At 46.2% G+C, this 19,298-nt stretch overlaps 2 protein-coding genes across 2 annotated transcripts; both read right to left on the reverse strand.

Moving 5' to 3' along the window:
- Positions 1-2,073: 2,073 nt before the first annotated feature.
- On the reverse strand, positions 2,074-6,394 carry LOC125510872 (YTH domain-containing protein ECT4). The gene is made up of 9 exons (XM_048676146.2): positions 6,312-6,394; positions 5,848-5,924; positions 5,589-5,745; positions 5,390-5,445; positions 4,805-5,233; positions 3,848-4,411; positions 3,524-3,736; positions 3,142-3,288; positions 2,074-2,732 (listed from the first exon to the last, which is right to left on the reverse strand). Exons 1-9 carry the CDS (start codon positions 6,340-6,342, stop codon positions 2,478-2,480), a joined length of 1,929 nt encoding a protein of 642 aa, XP_048532103.2. The 5' UTR covers positions 6,343-6,394; the 3' UTR covers positions 2,074-2,477.
- Positions 6,395-9,496: 3,102 nt separating this feature from the next.
- Positions 9,497-13,516, reverse strand: LOC125510874 (YTH domain-containing protein ECT4). Its single transcript, XM_048676147.2, has 9 exons — positions 13,336-13,516; positions 12,848-12,924; positions 12,615-12,756; positions 12,347-12,402; positions 11,798-12,256; positions 10,998-11,528; positions 10,696-10,908; positions 10,390-10,536; positions 9,497-10,064 (listed from the first exon to the last, which is right to left on the reverse strand). Exons 1-9 carry the CDS (start codon positions 13,364-13,366, stop codon positions 9,864-9,866), a joined length of 1,857 nt encoding a protein of 618 aa, XP_048532104.2. The 5' UTR covers positions 13,367-13,516; the 3' UTR covers positions 9,497-9,863.
- Between the last annotated feature and the right edge of the window lie 5,782 nt (positions 13,517-19,298).

A 19,298-nucleotide genomic window follows, 5' to 3' on the forward strand; every position in this document is an offset into this window, starting at 1 on the left:
ACTCCTCTTGCCAAGAACTGAGTTCACCTGGTCTGCACTTATGTTCGCCTTCCTGTATGGGTTTTTTTCGAGAGTACGCCAAATATGTATCATAGCTTTATAGAAAGCAGAATATAAGTTATAAGAAAATTACCACTCGCTGCGAACAACAAGCGTAGCACAAACACCACACCCAACAGGACCAAAGAGAAACACCACCGCAAAGCAAGTTACAACGCAAAAGAGCCTATTCTAAGATCATACATAGTACCGTGTCTCAACTGACGCCGGGCATCTTCAAAGACAACCCACTGTCGCAAAGTTTTACTCATCAACGCACCATCCATCCTAAGCGCCTGAGAGAAAGTGCCAGGTGAATGACAGGGCTCGATCCGATCCGAGAAGGCGCCGTCTTAGACACACCGGCAACGGTGTACAAAGCGCCGCAGAGGATCAAAAGAGGACAGTGGTGAACACCGGAGAAGAGCAACGAGGAGCCAGCCATGTCTCCAAGCATAGTGCTCCAACAAACGAGCGATGTTGAGGACATCGCCATCGTGCCGATACAAACACCGAATCGAGGCTTTCGCTCGAAGACATTCACCAACTCTAAGAGAGCAGTGGCGGAGCTATGGCTGGGCCAACCCATGCCCTTGCCCGCCCATCACATGCAAAATTCCTCTGATGTACACGTACTATTAGGCCATGGAATAACATTCCAATAGTAATTTCCTTCAGCTTGGCCCTGCTAGCCCGCCCAACAATTTGGGTGAAGCTCCACCACTGCAAGAGAGCGAGCGGAATTGCGAACACGCTCGACGACGGCTTTAAGAAGGAGAATGACATCCATAGATGCCATCACCGTCGGCCCGACAAAAGCCGAGCAAGATTTTCATCCGCGCATGGCCCCTCTCCACACCTCCATGAAATTGGCAACATTGTTCAAGAAGCCTCACACCGCCACCCCATAGCACTTGCCGACGTAGCAGCAATGCCGAGGACTGATGACCAACCGCCCAACAGGGTAACCGCAGCCACACCACCAACTCCCAGCCTGCACAAGGATCCACGCCAACCAGCACCTTCGGCCAGGTCCGGGACCACCCGTGATGGTCGTTGCCTACCCAAGGGACAACCTTGCGTCGATCAAACCCACCTCTCCTCTCCACGGAAAATCCCAGGTCGGCACCATCAGGAGAGTACTGCCGCTCGCCGCGCCGCACAAGGGTAACTGACCGCTCGCTGCTTGCTAAGACTCCATCTTAGCCGAGCCATCGACGCGTCGCCACCAGCCTGCCCGTGGGAATTCGCCGCCACACCTCTCTGTTGCCAGAGCCTGCCAGGCCCACCGCGCCATCATCCCACCTACTGAGCGCCGGCCACAAGCCCTCACCTGCACCTGGGGCAAATCTGGCCTGGTTTGATTCCCATCACAACAAGAAAACCAAGCCGCCACCGGCCTGCACATTCCGCCGTGACGCGCCACCATCAGCCAGCATCGCCGCCCAGCACCGCCTCCAACCTGTGTGAACCGCCGTCGCCGACACCACGCGGGCTTTGCCCAGTGACGGCAGGGAAGGGGAGCGGGGGCCATGTCCGGCGGCTAGGGTTAGATCACCCGGGTCGCCTGGGGAGGGGGGGGGAGGGGCGACAAGAGGCGCTTGTAAAACTAAATATGTCTCGTCAGTGTTAACCCTGTTAACCCGAGACTGTCGATCTTCTTTGTGAACTTGATTGAAAATGACAAAAGAAAAATCTGAAATTTTGGACAGAAGAATCTAAAATACAGTCTGAAGCCTTGGCCCCAGCAAGTTTTGTGATGTATGATAAAAGCAAACAACATTAGAACAATTCACAGGTACAAACTCTATTACTGGCGTGCTCATACACTAGTTCGTTCTGTGTGTCACTGTCTGCAAGTGCTCATTATTCTTTTCGGAGATGAAGATCATAAAGCTCACAATGAAGACATACAACCCCTGGCTTTGCTGCTACCTTGGTGTCGCCACAACAGCAGAATTTCCATCTCGGACAAATAATCTACTGAAAAGCAGATCGGCGTGGCAAAGACAGCATGGCAAAAACAATACTCCGTACTACTGAAAAACTGCTAGCATTCACTTCCAATATAAAAGATGCACCACAATCATAATCGTTGGTTGCACAAGCCTTACACATCTAAAACCCCACCCCTAGATACAACTCCTAATGCCATTTCGAAACACAAAAACACCAGAACAAGAACTCAGCTCTAATCTCCTTACCCACCCCAACCACCAGACTCCAGCAACGGCGAAGATACTACAGAAGAGCAGAACCACCCCAAAAAAAAAGCCTCTCATTGAATCCTGAATCGCCTCAGACTTGCACCTTTCTGCAACCCACAAGCATATCCAACTAGCAGAATCTTGAATTCCTACAGCCACGGCAACTCTTCCTCACCCTGTATATAAGCTGTCCTCCTCGAATGGATGATCAAATGACTTGAGCAGCGGAAATCAACAGCCAACTGCGACCGCTGCCGGGCTTGCGTCTGTTGGGGCAACACCATTTACAGCCCCTGCCGCCACACCATTTTCCACCACAGGGTTTTTCTCTCCATGGACCTTGAGTTCCTGCAGCCCCTGCTTTGCATCAACATCTTGATTTTCAGTGTTGCTGGTAGAAAGCGGCTTTTTGTTCATGATCCCCTGCTTCCCATCGACTTCTTGGTTTTCAGTGTTGTTGACAGAAAGCGGCTTTTTGTTCATGATCTGCAAGACCAGTAAGGGATGTTAGAAAGTAAGTCCAGCATTTCTCAGAGTTGAAGCTTGACTGGAATCTTTTCGAGAAAAAGAAACTTGATTGTAATCACACTAGACTAGGTACTAAATTTCAGAAGGATGACATTGAATTCACCAGGATCAAACTGCCATAACAAAATTGCATTACAAGAAAACGAATATAGACTAACAGGTACTTAGTCCTCTTATCACACATATGCTGCAAACACTTGCATGGTAAAGTAAAAGGCACTCATAAGCTACACCAAGTTAGTTCTCAGTAGTTCAGACTTCTGGGAGGTCCAAAACAGTGTACTCGTATGAAGAATGACAAACAAAACTATCTAGTCATAAGATTCACCAGTTTTATATTAGATAAAGTACGCTACTGCCCATGTACCTTCTCCAGTGGCTGCTGTCGCTTGGATTTCTTCTCTTGCATTATCTTCTCACGGTTATCATAAAAGCCAAAGTCATCCAACATGGATGTCTTGCAGACATGATCCTTGAAAATCTTTAGCACCTGAAGGCCTTGCTCAAGCCTAACCTGTAGACAACACGAGAAAGCAGGTCAAAAACCTACTGAGCGCAGCATTCATACAGCTAATCATGCAAATTTTTAAGAACAAGTTGTCAATTTTTAATAGATCGCAGTGTGATTGATCCATGTTCATATTACATGATGCAAGAGCACTGAAACGGACTGCCATGGTGTACCACCAGAAACTTTACTTAGAAGGAGATTGGCAAAAGATGAAAACATTAAAGTCTACAGTTCTCACCTCCTGGGTATCTCTGCTGTTTGTCACTGGTTTGTTTTCGTTATACTCAAGAATAATGTGCTTCAATAGAGTGTTGGGAATGTCCTTTACAATGTGCCACTTGACGGGGAAGCAGCCAGTCCACTTGTCTTGCTGCCAGTATTCAACTGTCTTGTTAAAATCAACCTGACCAACCATCTCGGCAAGTCCAATGAACTGACCGCTGGTGTTGACCTGAATAAAAAGTGGAACAAGGAAAGATGCATCAGATCAGCAACCACTATGAAGACTGTTCAGATAGAGAAAACAAGCTGTTTTAGCAGCACAGAATTATTATGCACTTACAGAGAACAACAGAAATACAGGTGAATTGCTTGATTTGTCTTTAGCAGCTTGATAAGCAGCATCAAGCCTTTTATTTCCACTGGGGGTGCTTGCCCAAACATTGTACTTGATGCTCTTGTGAACATCATCCTCACTGTATGATTTTATAACGAAGAACTTGGCATCTGAGTAAGTTTCAACAAAGTCAGCCTTATTGTACTGATCCTGCACAACTGCATTTGAGGCATCGCCAGTAGGAAGCTCCTGTCCTTTTGCAGGTGCAACAGCAGCTTCTCCAGCACCCTGTTCATTTTTAATGACAGTGCTTCTTGGCCCTCTCTTCAGCTCATTCAAGCCATCTATGTTCTCATTACCGAAACGGTATGATCCATAGGTTTTTGGTCTGGGCTTGTACTTTCCATCTGACAGTACATTCCACCCACCATACATACCAGAGCCATAGAGGTGAGATCCATACCAATAGTCAGGTCCATATGCATTTGCATTGTACATGACACTAGAGTACATGGAACTCATGTACCCAGGTGTCTGTGGCCCCAGTGCTGAGTTTTGCCCAAGCAATCCCTGCAAGATATGTCTCCATGTTAAGAACAGGCTATTTAAACACATAAAACATATGAGCTTACAGATATGCAGAACACAAAATTTTCACTTTGACCTGGCAAAATTAATTGTGGTGTGTGCCCTCAGATAACCCCAATGATATACAATGACATATCATAAACCATCCAAATAGGTGCTTTCACAAACCGTATCAAACCATATTGGTAGGATCAAGCAACAAGCAGCAATACTCAAAATTGTTGAAAATAAATAGCGACTCATAATTGCTGATAATCCGTGATGCAGGCATTTGAACAAAGACCAGAAAGCTACACAGAAATAGCTCTCTGGGGAAGAACAATATGCACACCAGAAATGAGAAAACGGTAACGAATTCTGATTCTTCGACTGTACCTTGGTTTTAGGATTAGAAGCAGTTGATGTAGAATTTCCAACAGAGAGTTTCTGCTGAGTATGACCACCATACGATGGATAAGCAGCTTTATCACCATGGTTCTGATAACTAGCTGAACGCCCACTTGGTTTCACCGGGTATGTGGTTTTCTTCAGACCTGTTGAACTATCAGTGCTGTTTGAATTGGCTTTGGAAGCATCCACCAATCCAGGCTTCTGATAAGCAGCAGGTGCAGCAGAAGCATCCTTCTGCGGTAAAAGATCTGATTTGCCAGCATTAGGCTTGAATGCTGGCTTAGTGGTGCCAGTAGTCTGTGGCTGGAGATACGTGGACGGGTACTGGTAATGCTGAGATCCGTACATCTGCGCGTCATACCCAGACGAAGCAACACCATACTGAGGATAGCAATACATGTCCCCATAAGCACCCTGCAGAAAACCAATAGGCTAAACTAAGTCTTCACATGCAGCGAAAATCTTCAAGATGCTTTACAGTGGCGATTAGTTTTGCAGGGTTGGCCATCCGATTAAAGCAGGCAAACCAAGTGTCTACAAGGTATGTAAAGTAGAGGATATAACACTCACAGGGTTAAGTGACTCTGCTCCGTCGAGGCCCACATACACTGAATAATCCCCCCAGCCTGCAAATCCCAAAAGGCATTGCTATCAGACTATCACCAATTTCGAACAAATATTTATGATTTAACTACAAATTCGCACTGCAATGACTAATTCAATAGTAGAAACAGAGAGCAACAGACTAAATGGTGCCTTGGTGCCTCACCTCCATAGTAATACTGGTAGGCGTCAGCGCCAGCACCATACATGTTGGCATTCTTGTAGTCCTGCAGCCCCATGGCTGGCCACTGCCCCGCCGACGCCACCTGCGGGTTTGGAGACGCCACCACGCCGTTCATCCTGCCATTGGGTGCTGCCGAGACCTGCACCGCGATTCAAAATTCAGAGTATGGAACACCACCATAACATCATCACAGCGCCACAGCAAGATGGTACAGGCTACTGAGGAGAGAGGCGAGTCATACCTTCTTCTGCGCCTCTTTGCCCTGGCCGGCCACGCCCTTGGGATCCAGCGACAGCTTGTGCAGCAAATCCGCGGCGTCTGCATCACGGCAGGTCAAGGCGAAACCGATGCGGACATGTCCAAAATCCAAACAGGCAAACTAATCCACAAAATCACGCGGCTGGGTGAAATTCTAAGCACCAGGAGCGAGTACACCCCAAAACACACGGAAACCAAATCCCCTACGCTCCCGTCGCAGCCGGGGCCGCAGCCCTCACCCTAGCGAGCAAACCTCCACGAGCAAACCCCTCCCAAATCCCGACGGAAACCTCCCGCGAACCGAAGGACCCAGACCGAGCACCGGGAGATCCGGCCGCGGGCGACACGCCCGGACACCCACCCGCAAAACCCAACGGAAATCCGGAGAGAGAGAAAGAAAAAAAGCGCAGCCAGGCCAGCGGAACAGCGCGGCGGGTGAAAGGATACGGTCGGCGGCGTGAGCGACGGCGGGGGCCATGGCGGCGGCGGTCCGGCGGGGCGCGGCGCCGGGGGTAAAACCCAGAGAAACCCTCGCGGTGGATGGGGGGCGGGGTGGGGTGGGGGAGGGGGGAGAAAAGAAAGGCGAGAGAAACGAGTGGAGGCGTCGCCGTGGGGTTTGGAGGTTTTAATGCTTTCCTTCCCGCTTGCTTTGGATTTTTGCGACTTATTACTGCTGTCAGTCCATCGCCTGGGCCTCCTGGGCCTTTTGGGCTTTTCGGTGGAGTGCAGATGTGGCATATATGTGTTGTCGACGACGGCGGGGAGGACAAGTGGGGGGCCGCTTCCGTGCACACGTTTCGATCTGTGACTGACCGTGAGGTTGTTCAGAGCTTGATATCTACTGAAACTCCCCTAAAAAAACCGACTGCTCAAAAAACTAAAAAAATATATAAATACCGCTAAAAAATAGATGAACTCAGAATCAAAAACATGTACCCTCATAAAAAAAGAAACAAAAACATGTGCTTGTAAGAATTTCAGTTTTTGTGTGTAAAAAGCAAAATTGTTCACTAAAAGTTTCTTGGACACGATGTCTGCTGAATACTATGCGTGACAGCGTGAGTGCGGTTTGTTTCTTGTACCCAGTAATGAAAAAGGGTTCACAGCTTTCTGGGGTGAGAAAATTAGGCTCTGAAATTATACATCTATCTTCCTTCCTTTTGTAATAGAACGACTTAAAAGATGACATGATTTATCCCAACTCCTACGGTCTGTTATATGTTACTCCCTCTGTACCGAAATAGTTGTCACTGGAGTAGCTGAAGTTGAGCTACTCCAGCAACAACTATTTTGGTACAGAGGGATTTGGTATATAAAAAATGAGAAGAAATTCATGGTTTTCGGTTTTCAGAGGCATGTGGACATGAGCAAAAGAATGGCCAGGGCTCAAAGTTCTTAATTCCATTGTAGATGGTTCATTCTAAAGATCCAAAAAATCTGGAAAAAAAACATGTATGATTATACTAAAGATTTAAAATGTGCAGACAAACCAGCAGAACAGCAGAGCGAAAGAATACGATCGGCGAAGAGGGCCATGGAGGCGGTCCGATGGGTCACGGCACGTGCCGGCGCGAGGGGTAAAACCTAGATAAACCTTCGTGATGGATGGGGAGGGGAGGGGAGAGGAGGTGTCGCAACCTAGGAACAAAGGAAGAAATAAAAAGGGGGAAGCGAGCGAGAGAAACGAGTGGGGGGAGGATGGCGTTTAGGTATGTCATCATGGGGTTTCGAGGGTTTAATGATTTCCTTCTGGCTTGGTTTGGACTAGCGTTGGGGCGCATGATTGCGTGTCGCTTGAGATGAATATGTGTGTGCTTGTTTCTTCATCTTTTTTGAAGAAATAAAGGAAAACAAATACCCTCACCTCCATCTCACAAAAAAAAAATCTGACCTTAGCCAAATATAGATGACACTTGGCCGTCACATCCATCTCAGAAAGAAGAAAAAACTCATTTCCATCTTAAAAAAATAAAGCATAATCAAAGCATTCCTTACATAAAAAACCTGTTCCAACCTCGGCCAACCACTAGATGCCACTTGGCATAGCTGGTTGCTCATCCTTTCTTTCCCCTTATTAATGGGTTTAATTTTTGCACTCCTTTTTTTTAGAAGGTGCACCCGTTTGGATCCGTGACTGACTTGTGAGCTTGTTCAAAACTTTCAAGTGATCTACTGCTCAAAAACCTCAACAACAACAACAACAACAAAAACTACTGCTCAAAAAGAAATTAGATGAACTCCGAAACAAAAACATGTACCCTCATACACTTGTTAAGAAAAAGAAACGACAATATGTGGCTCTAATAATTTCTTTTTTTGTGTGTGTAGAAAACAAAATTGTTCACCAAAAAGTTTCTCGGACACGGTGTTAGCTGAATACCATGTGTGACAGCGTCAGTCTGTTTTGTTTCTTCTACCCAATACTCAGAGGCGGAGGACGCGGTAGGGCGAGGTTGGGGCGCTTGCCCTACCTTGATTTCTGGGAATTCTTTACTTAGGTATAGATGTATACAATCAGTGAGTCGCTAAAAATCGAGCTGATCGCTAAATTTCATGGTGAAACGTTTTACCGGGCCGTGAATCCTAGACACCTTACTGGGCCGTCATGGACTGATGCCAGTGCTCGATCCACGCAAGAAGCAACGTCCGGCTCGAGAACCCTCGCTCGAGCGAGAGTCGACACCACTCACGCACGACTGACATGTGCACACTAACCTTGCTGTTTCTGTGCCTAGGCGTGGTGATTGATTAGCGAGTTCAACGCGTATCAAGCTCTCGCTATTGTTAGGAGAAACTTTCTCGAGTGAAACACCCATGTTGTGTTCCCATGAATCTTCTCTGAATCGTTAGTTAGATGCCTAAAGATAGGTGTGCTGAGTATCAAATTGCTAAGGGCTTCTTTAATCCGCAGGATCTTTCTTAAACGGAGTAGAAGAAAATAAACTATAGGATTGCAATGCCACCTATTTGAATCCTAAAATATTTTAGTTTATTTCATTGTATTAGAAAATAAAATAAAGGTTTTCTTCAAACAAGAGCGTGCAGATGGAAAATTTGCTATGAAAAATATAAGGCAAAGCAATTATATATCTATGTTGGTTTTGCATAAAAGAATTTGCTTCAGAGTTCCACCCACCTCAAAAAAGTTTCGTCCTCCACCATAAGTATTACACATCTACTCCCTTCGTTCGAAAATTCTTAGAAATGGTTATTTAGACCGGGTCTAGATACAACCATTTCTAAGACAAGTATTTCCAAACGAAGGGAGTAGTAGGAGATTCATGTGGATATTCTATTTTATTTTTCTTTTTTATGCTTAATTGTGTCTTGAGATGTGCAATAATTAGAACACATCTAGCCTGCCCAGACAAACCCTTTTCAGAATTTTCTGAACAAAACTGCTGTGCACAACAGTGCATGGACAAAATCTGGACGTTGTCCATTTTAAACGGTGCTGATTTGCTAAAAGATGCTATCTAACGGACGATTTGATCTGTCATCCAGATTTCGTCTCAAAATCTGTCGTCCCTGTGGCACTGCCCTTTTTTGAAACTTCTAACACCACTTCAGGTTATTATTTTTAAAACTTAAAGCTCCACGTAGGCCAGAGTCGCACAGAAGAAAACATGAGATGCAAAACATAAGATAAATAAACAACTCTGAAACAGACAAGTTACTTCTTGCAAAACCAGTACAAATCACCACACCTAGGTACATTTTCTACCGACGACAAGATAAAAAAGACAACACACCACCACCCCAGATCAACAAATGATGATCTCTATCTCCTACCAGCCGAACTCAACTCCAAGATAGAGAAATAATAATACAGGGGGGAAATCTCAAGAGAAACCTAACCATATCCCTCAAACTTTCTGCAAAAACACCTACAGAACCCCAACAGAACCCTGATTGCCTCCAACAGTTGAACTGCGCCAGCCTCCTCCAAAACTCCCAAGCTGTCATGTCACCTTACTCACAACTCAACAGACAAAAAAATCAGCAGCCATTCGCGACAGCCAAGCTTGCGGCTGTGGGGTTAGCATCTTTCGGGGCAACGCCACTCACGGCAGCCGCCTCCACATTGTCTTCCACCACAGATTTGTTCTCTCCGGTAACTTCAGGCTTCTGCGATTCCTGCGCATTGCCGGAATCATTTTCAGTGTTGTCAACAGTAGGCAGCAGCTTCGGACTCGTGATCTGCATAATAATTCAATAAAAGAAGTTTGAATGAGTAACATGACAGTTTTAACAACTTCAGCCTTTCTAATAGATGATAAGTTGATTGGATCAGGGAAAGGACTCAAGCTGAAAGTAGGTCATGCAAACTACCAAATCGGAAAATGGAAGTCCTTATATTTTACAAGGAAGATGGCTACAACACTAATGACACCACACACACAAAAAGACTAGGAACACTCTAAAATGGCATATAACTACAATGTAAGCTAGCACCAAGAATTACCCTTCACCAGATCTAAGAGGCTTGCACCAACAACCTAAACTAACGTGCTATGTATTTTACCTTCTTCAGTTGTTGCTGCCGCTGTGATTTCCTCTCTTGCATTATCTTCTCACGGTTATCATAAAAGCTGAAGTCATCCAGGATGGATGTTTTGGAGACATGATCCTTGAAAATCTTCAACACCTGAAGGCCTTGCTCGAGCTTGACCTGCAGTAGGTATGGAAAAGAAAGACATTAAGCACAGTTTGACACCAGCATGCAAAATTAGGGAACACCTATAAAGATGTCATAATAACAGCAGCATGCCTCAGACTTATTAAGGCTTCTTGGTATTACAACAATGAAATGTACAGGCACTATTCTCACCTCCTGTGTATCTCTGCTGTTTGTCACTGGTTTGTTTTCATTATACTCGAGAATGATATGCTTTAACAAGTTGTTGGGAATATCCTTGACAATGTGCCACTTGACAGGGAAGCAACCAGTCCACTTGTCTTGCTGCCAGTGTTCCACCGTCTTGTCAAAATCAACCTGGCCAACCATCTCAGCGAGACCAACAAACTGCCCACTGGTGTTAACCTGAAAAAAGAACATCATACTCATCAGCTTACCACAAACTTGTTGATAATGCAAGACTTCTGAAAAGAGCACAAGATCTGAAAACTTACAGAGAAGAGAAGGAATACAGGAGAATTGACAGATTTAGCTTCCAGATAAGCACTGTCAAGCTTTTTATTTCCATTAGGTGTGCTAGCCCAAACATTGTACTTTATGCTCTTGTGAACATCATCCTCGCTGTACGACTTAATAATAAAGAATTTGGCATTTTCATAAGTGTCAGCTAAGTCAGACCCGTTGTACTGATCCTGCACAACTGCATTAGAGCCATCAGTAGCAGAAACATCCTGTGCTTTGACAGCTGTCACAGCAGCAGGTCCAAAGCCCTGTTGGTTATTATAGAGTCCACTCCGTGGTCCTCTCTTCAACTCATTCAAACCATCCAAGTTTTCATTGGGAAATCCATACGATCCATACGCTGTCCTCCCTCGGGGCTTGTATTTTCCATCTGACAGATTATTCCACCCACCATACATTCCTGGCCCATAAAACTGGGATCCATACCAAAAGCCACCATAGGCATTGCTGTTGTACATTCCATTAGCAGCATACATTGAAGCCACCGGTGAGTTAGGTAAACTCTGCAAATATGTCCATTTTAAAAAATCAGTATCTGAATGTACAAATTAATACAGCTGCAGGTTATGTTGAATTCAGCAACCAACAGAAGCAGTCAAAGTGCAAGGTGACATGGCAGGAATCAAACTCAGTAAAGCACAAGCATTCAGCAAGCCACAAAGGTGCAGACATTAAACAACAATGCTTAGAGTTAATAATATTCTGTGGCACAAGCTTTTGAGAAATGATCAGCAAATAAAACAACAGGTTTAGTGGCAACAACAGTACATACCATCAGAGGAGGAAGAGGTTGAGTATTCTGATTCTTCGACTGAACCTTGCTTTTAGGATTTGAATCAGTTGAAGTAGGATTGCCACTAGAAGGCTTCTGCTGTTTTCCCTGGTAGATTTGGCCACCGTACCATGGATAAGCTGGTCTGCTACTTTGGTTCAGGTAACTACCATTGTTCCCACTTGGGTTCAGTGGTGTGGATGTCTTCTTCAGACTTTTTACCTCATCAACACTGTTTGCAGTGGCTTTGGGAGCACTGGCTACGGCATGCAGCGGATCAGCAACAGTAGAGGAAATATCCTTTGATGGGGCTAGCTTGTCAGTTTTAGACTTGTATTGTGGCTTACTGGCAGTATTCTGGGGCTGGTGGTATGATGATGGGTACTGATATTGCTGTGACCCATACATCTGACCATCATGCCCATATTGAGGATAGCAGTACATGTCACCATAGGCACCCTGAAAACCAATATTTGACGTGTCAATCCAAAGAGGGCCAGTCAATTGCAATTGCCAAAAACCTTGTGATGTCGGAGGTGTAATACTCACAGCGGTAGGTGTTTCCACTCCATCCTGATTCAAGTACATCGAATAATCACCCCAACCTGCAAAGGCAAAAAAGGGTGTCAATAATATTAATACGAAGATGCAGTCTATGTAATTGTGCTTGTAAGTGACAAATACTACAAAATCATTCATATACAGGGTAAATCATTTAAACAATGCAGTGTGATTTATAAAATTGCAATCATGTTACTAAATCACCAGAAACAACATAAACTAAATAGGAGTAGCACAATTGGGCATAGTGCCTCACCTGCGCAATAGTAAGCAGCAGGGTAGGCGCCATAATACATGCTTGCATCGCTGTAATCCTGTGGATTTGCCCACTGCTCGGACGCCCGTGGGTTCCGTGTGGCCGCCACACCATTCAGCTTGCCGCCCAGCCCTCCGGACGCCTGCAAAGTAGAAAGCGGGCAAAGAGATAGGTTCAGCACAAGGTGATTCAATAAGATGCGATATTGTGTTGCAGAGAGAAATGGATCACACCTTCTCCTTCGCCGCCGGGGCGTCGATGGCTTCAGTCTTGGCATCAAGGGATAGCTTCTGCAGCAAATTCGTAGCCTCTGCAGCAAGGGCGGTCAAGGGAAACTGACACAAGCGTGGACTAGAGATTCGGAGCAAAGATTCGAGTTCCCAGCCAAGAAACGGCGCGGTCAAAAACACCACGAGATCACGGCTCCTCGCAGGAAATCACACGCCTTTCATGGGAAAGCAGGAGCACCAAACAACAGCCGCAAACAAAAAACACAGAAAATACCTAATTCTAACAAGCAAACCGGCTTGGAATCGTCGAGAGCACCAGGTGATGCACTGGAGCGACGAAATCAAGCAAACCACCGGGAGACCCGAGCAAACTAGCCGGAGATCCGAGCAGCCGTCAAAAAGCCAACGAGAGAACTCGGAAAAAAAGGCAAAAAAAAAAAGAGAGAAGGTAGGGGGACAGAGGTGCGGAATATATGTAGGTACAAGGATACGGTCGGCGGCGGCTGCGGCTGCGGCTGCCATGGCGGCGATCCGGAGGAGCGGGGTGGCGGCGGCGGCGGCGCGGGGGAAAAACCCTGGGAGAAACCCTAACGAGGCGATACGTTTGGTAGGTGGGAGAGGGGGAGGAGAGAGAGACGGAGAGGAGAGATAAATAATTCGGCGACGGGTTTGGATGCTTTGCCTCGTGTTTTCTATGGCCCGGATCGTAGGCCGATGTATTTGGGCCTAGAGCCCATTCCATCCGCAGCGTGTTCTCCTCGTGACCTCAGATCCTTCGTTCCCCTAAATAAAAGTCAGATCCTTCGTCTAAAACATGGTCTCTCCCTTCACTAACATGGTTAATTCTCAAAAAAGAAATTGTTTTGGATATTACAGTATGGACTACGTTCGAACTGAAATGAATGAACAAATACACTAAAACATGTCTATATACATCCAAAAGTTAAAACAACTTATATTTGTGAACGGAGGATGTAGTTATTATTTCTCAACATAAAAGAATTATCTTATATTTAAAAATAAGGGCTAAACCGTTTATATGTATCCACATAGGTTTTCTTAAGGTCGTTTTTCCTAAGGTAAATAGAGCTCCATCCGATCCATATTACTTGTTACTAAAATGAATGTATCTGGACGTATTTCGGTTCTAGATCCATCCATTTCCGTGACAATTTATATAGATCAAAGGGAGTACATTGATTAAACAAAATGGGGATTATAACATAGCTGGTGAACCTACAAGCATATGTGTTTACTATGGCTACATCTGTATGATTGTGCGGCATAGAACATAGTAAGGACGCAAGAGGAGAGTGGTGGGAGAAAAAGAATGGAAATAAGAAACAACATACCAAAAATAATCCTTGGCGCTTGGACAAGATGTTGACACACTGGGCGTGGGCGTGGTCATGCCGGCTTTTGTCCGGGGAGTTGGGTATGAAAGGGGTCCATCCACGTGGGGCCACGCTTGTAATACGGATGAGGCTCTACATCTGCATAAATAGTTCCAAGTAGGGCCACACAGGTATTTCGTTTTTCTAGTTTTTTTTCTTCAAAAAGACCATAAAAGGTGGGGGTCCACAAGTTTGATTATCTGAAAGTTAGTTTTTTTAAAGACCAGAATACTAATAGTTTAGACCGCCAAAAGTTGTAATTTCAATTTTTAAAATACCGAAAGTTGAAAACTTGAAAGTTACAAAAAAATCCAGAAAGTTCTCAAATTCCAAAGGTTGGGACCAAAAATCAAAAGTTAATACTACATTTTTCAAAAGTGCTAAAAAAGAGAAAAACATCAAAAAAATGGAAAGAACCTGAAATGGGAAACGCCATAGGATCATGCCCTCAGGGAGAAGTTGGAGCATCAAACAACAACCACAAAAAAATGGAAAACCTAATTCTCACGAGGCAAACGGGTTTGGAATCGCCCAAGGCACCAGGGATGCACTAGAGCAAAGAAATAAAAAAGGAAACCACCATGAGACATGAGCAAGATACTCGAAGATCTGATTAGTCATCAAAACAAACCAAGGAACACGAATAAACCAAAAAAGAGATAGGGTAGGGGAACATAAGTGTGGAATATACATGTGTATAGAGATATGGATGGCGACGACATCGACGGTGATGATCCGGGGCAGGGAGGTGGCGGTGGAAGTAGCCATGATGGCGATCCAAGGCAGCGGGTTGGCAGCGGCGCGGGGAAAACTGTGGGAGAAACCCCAACAAGGAGGCGCTCTGTAGGGTGAGGGAGTGAGAGAGATGGGCAATAGATATATGGTTTAGGCAAGTATATGTCATCTCCTTTGGATGTTTACCTCGTGTTTCTTTCATTTGTTATGGGCCTAGATCCTAGGCCAACATATATGGGCCTATGAGCCCACTCCATTTGACAACAGGTTTTCCTCATCCAAACTCGTATGTGTCAACTTATCAAGAATCAGGGATGATTAGAATGTTGTAGTTCTTTGTTAAAGATGCTCATCTTGGTCCTTTTACAAGAACCACACGATTGTTACTGCATTTGTTAGATGGTCACTAAATTACTAACATTTACAATAAGACATTAGTGTACACTACATTGCCATTTTCATTGTAAATGATAATTGCGTGCATCAATGATTTTGATGTCACAGTTAGTGTAAACACTACAAAACATGCATTATTTTGTGACGTTTCACCCGCCTTTGTGACCATTGCTATTGGGAGAATATTGGCAAACGAATTAGCATGGACACCAATCACAGAGTCACTGAACGAAAATATGATGAAAGGCTCACCTGCTTAACTTTGAAGTTTTGAACCCACGAAGACAAAAAAATCTTCAAATATGGGGCGATGGCGAGAAGTTTGCACCACCTGCGATTTCTCCGGGTAGGGGCAGCGCGTTGGTAGTTCGTCTCCAAGCACCCCTCACAGCATGGTGCCCTCTCTCCCTCTCGTCGACACCGTCGTCGTCAGAATCCACCATGGTCCCTTGCCTTCTCTCTTCCCTATAGCCGCCACATGCACTATCCTTCTCATCTCTTCCTCCTGAATCATTCAACCGACATGTGGAAGGAGTCGACCAGCCACCCAGTTGCTGGGCGTAGCTACATGTGCTAGCGACAACAGGACGGGAGAGCCTAGGAGGTCTCACCGGAGGTAGACTTGTCTGGCAGGGAGGGGGAGGGGGGCAGGAAGGCAGACACATGATGGGTTGGGAGTTATAAAGGAGGAAGGGGAAGGGGAAAGTTATGTGTGACCTGCGAGAGCGCTCAATCAACGAGAGAGGGTGCTCGTGAGGCCAGATTGTAGCGGGTCCCTATCTAGTAACTGATGAAGGAAATATGCCCTAGAGGCAATAATAAAGTTGTTATTTATATTTCCTTATATCATGATGAATGTTTATTATTCATGCTAGAATTGTATTAATCAGAAACTTAGTACATGTGTGAATACATAGACAAACAGAGTGTCGCTAGTATGCCTCTACTTGACTAGCTCGTTAATCAAAGATGTTAAGTTTCCTAGCCATGGACAAAGAGTTGTCATTTGATGAACGGGATCACATCATTAGAGAATGATGTGATTGACTTGACCCATCCGTTAGCTTAGCACAATGATTGTTTAGTTTACTGCTATAGCTTTCTCCATAACTTATACATGTTCCTATGACTATGAGATTATGCAACTCCCGAATACTGGAGGAACACTTAGTGTGCTATCAAACGTCACAACGTAACTGGGTGACTATAAAGATTCTCTACAGGTGTCTCCGATGGTGTTTGTTGAGTTGGCATAGATCGAGATTAGGATTTGTCACTCCGTGTATCGGAGAAGTATCTCTGGGCCCTCTCAGTAATGCACATCACTATAAGCCTTGCAAGCAATGTGACTAATGATTTAGTTGCGGGATGTTGTATTACGGAACGAGTAAAGAGACCTGCCGGTAACGAGATTGAACTAGGTATTGAGATACCGACGATCGAATCTCGGGCAAGCAACATACCAATGACAAAGGGAACAACGTATGTTGTTATGCGGTTTAACCGATAAAGATCTTCGTAGAATATGTAGGAACCAATATGAGCATCCAGGTTCCGCTATTGGTTATTGACCGGAGATGAGTCTCGGTCATGTCTACATAGTTCCCGAACCCGTAGGGTCCGTACGCTTAACGTTCGATGATGATTGGTATTATGAGTTTATGTGTTTTGATGTACCGAAGGTTGTTCGGAGTCCCGGATGTGATCACGTACATGACGAGGAGTCTCGAAATGGCTGAGACATAAATATCGATATATTGGAAGGCTATGTTTGGACATCAGAATAGTTCCGGGGTGAGTTCGGGCATTTACCAGAGTACCGGGGGGTTACCGGACCCCCCCGGGGAGTCAATGGGCCTTATTGGGCCCTAGTGGGAGAGAAGAGGAGGCACCCAGGTGGAGGGCGCCCCCCAAACCCAATCCGAATTGGGTGGGGGTCGGCCCCCCTTTCCTTTCTCCTTCTCCCTCTTCCTTCTTTTCCCAATGAGACTAGGAAAGGGGGGAGTCCTACTCCTACTAGGAGGAGGACTCCTCCCCCTTGGCGCGCCTAGAGAGGGCCTACCGGCCTCCCCCTCCCTCCTTTATATACGTGGGGATGGGGCACCCTAGAAGACATAAAAGTTGATCTTAGCCGTGTGCAGTGCCCCCTCCACAGATGTCCACGCCGGTCATATCATTGCAGTGCTTAGGCGAAGCCCTGCACTGGTAGCTTCATCATCACCGTCACCACGCCGTCGTGTTGACGCAACTCTCCCTCGACCTCAGCTGGATCTAGAGTTCGTGGGACGTCACCGAGCTGAATGTGTGCAGATCGTGGAGGTGCCATATCTCCGGTACTAGGATCGGCCGGATCATGAAGACGTACGACTACATCAACCGCGTTGTCATAACGCTTCCGCTTACGGTCTACGAGGATACGTGGACTGCACCCTCCCCTCTCGTTGCTATGCATCACCTAGATGGTTCTTGCGTGTGCGTAGGATTTTTTTTTGAAATTACTGCGTTCCCCAACAACCGAAGCCTTACGTGGCAGGGTTGTTGTCATGGTTGGTCCTGCATGTCAGTACCTAACAAAACACTGATGTGGTAGGTGTGCTTACGTGGATAGCGTGCATGTCAAGAAAAAAAGACATTAAGAATGAACTTTGAACTAAAAGCACGATGGACGAGGGAGTATTTAGGTATAGACAAGCTTTTATCATCTGAACTTCAGGAAGGTGCATGGTAGCAAACATAATCCGACGTAGTATCTCCTGAAAAGGAGTAAATTGCAGAAAACCACCACTTTGAAGGTTAGGTTTGCGAAAAACACTACAATACAGTTTTTCTGTAGAAAACACCATGTCTTTAGTAATGATTTTGCAAAAACCACTGATCGGCGGATAAGCCTCATTTGAGCATGTTTATGACAGGTGAGGTCGTTTTTTGCCTATGTGGTGTAACATTTTGTGCCAGATCAATTGTAATCTAAATTTACAAACTAGTCCTTGGATTTTACACAAACATCGCGGAATCAAAAATAAAAAATGCAATCAGCCCCATGTGCATCCCTCGCCGCTGATTGGGGCGGTCAACGCTGGTGGTGCTGCATCCTTCGCGAAGGAGGCCAAACTAGGGCGGCAGCGCGGCATCACTCGCTGGATCCGGACGACGACGAGCAGCATCTCGCGAAGATGATGAGCCCACTAGTTCTCTTACAGCCGAGGTGATTGAGGGAGGAGGGCAGAGGTGAGGGCATCGCTAGTTGAGCTCGTTGGCACGGGAGGAGCAACAGAATCGCTCATCCCTCGTGATTCTCCCACTACCGATGGGTGTCGTCGAGGCAGGGGCTGGCCGCTCGTCGGCAGATGACGGCGGCGACGCGTAGCTCGATCCTGACTAGCGAGCCATGGCGCAGCGGATCAAATACTTCGATCCGGCGCGCCGTCGAGATTCGGCCGCCTGGGAGTCGTGGTGTGGTGGGGCTCGCTAGGGTGGGCGCAGCGGACGACAACAGCTCGCTGTACTGGTAGCCCGTGGTGGTCGTGCAGGGATGACGTGAAGTACGAGGAGGAGCCGAGCGGAGTCGCGGCAGGGGAGGGGCGGGTCTGGCAAAACCGCCCTTGTGCAACCGCCCGGAGGAAGAAGGGGCATGGAAGAAGATTAGTGAAGGAGGTGAGAGTATGCAGGTGGGCACGGTGACGGTTAACTCGGGCGGCGACGACGACATGTGCTCCGGTGGTGCTGCTACTTGTAGCGGCGCACGGGATGAGGAGCTCCTCTCCTCGGGGCGGTTGGACAAAGTCCAAGGACATGGGGAAGAATGTTGGGGATGTTTTCGCATTTTGACCTATCTAGCGCTGTCTTCGGCAAAGCGTTGTCACGTCAGCGAAAAGTGGGACCCATCTGTTGAAAGATCGTGGATGTCGCCTAGAGGGGGGTGAATAGGT

The sequence above is a fragment of the Triticum urartu genome, chromosome 5A (genome assembly GCF_056163025.1).
Source record: "Triticum urartu cultivar PI428250 chromosome 5A, HENAU_Tu73, whole genome shotgun sequence".
Lineage (NCBI taxonomy): Eukaryota > Viridiplantae > Streptophyta > Magnoliopsida > Poales > Poaceae > Triticum > Triticum urartu.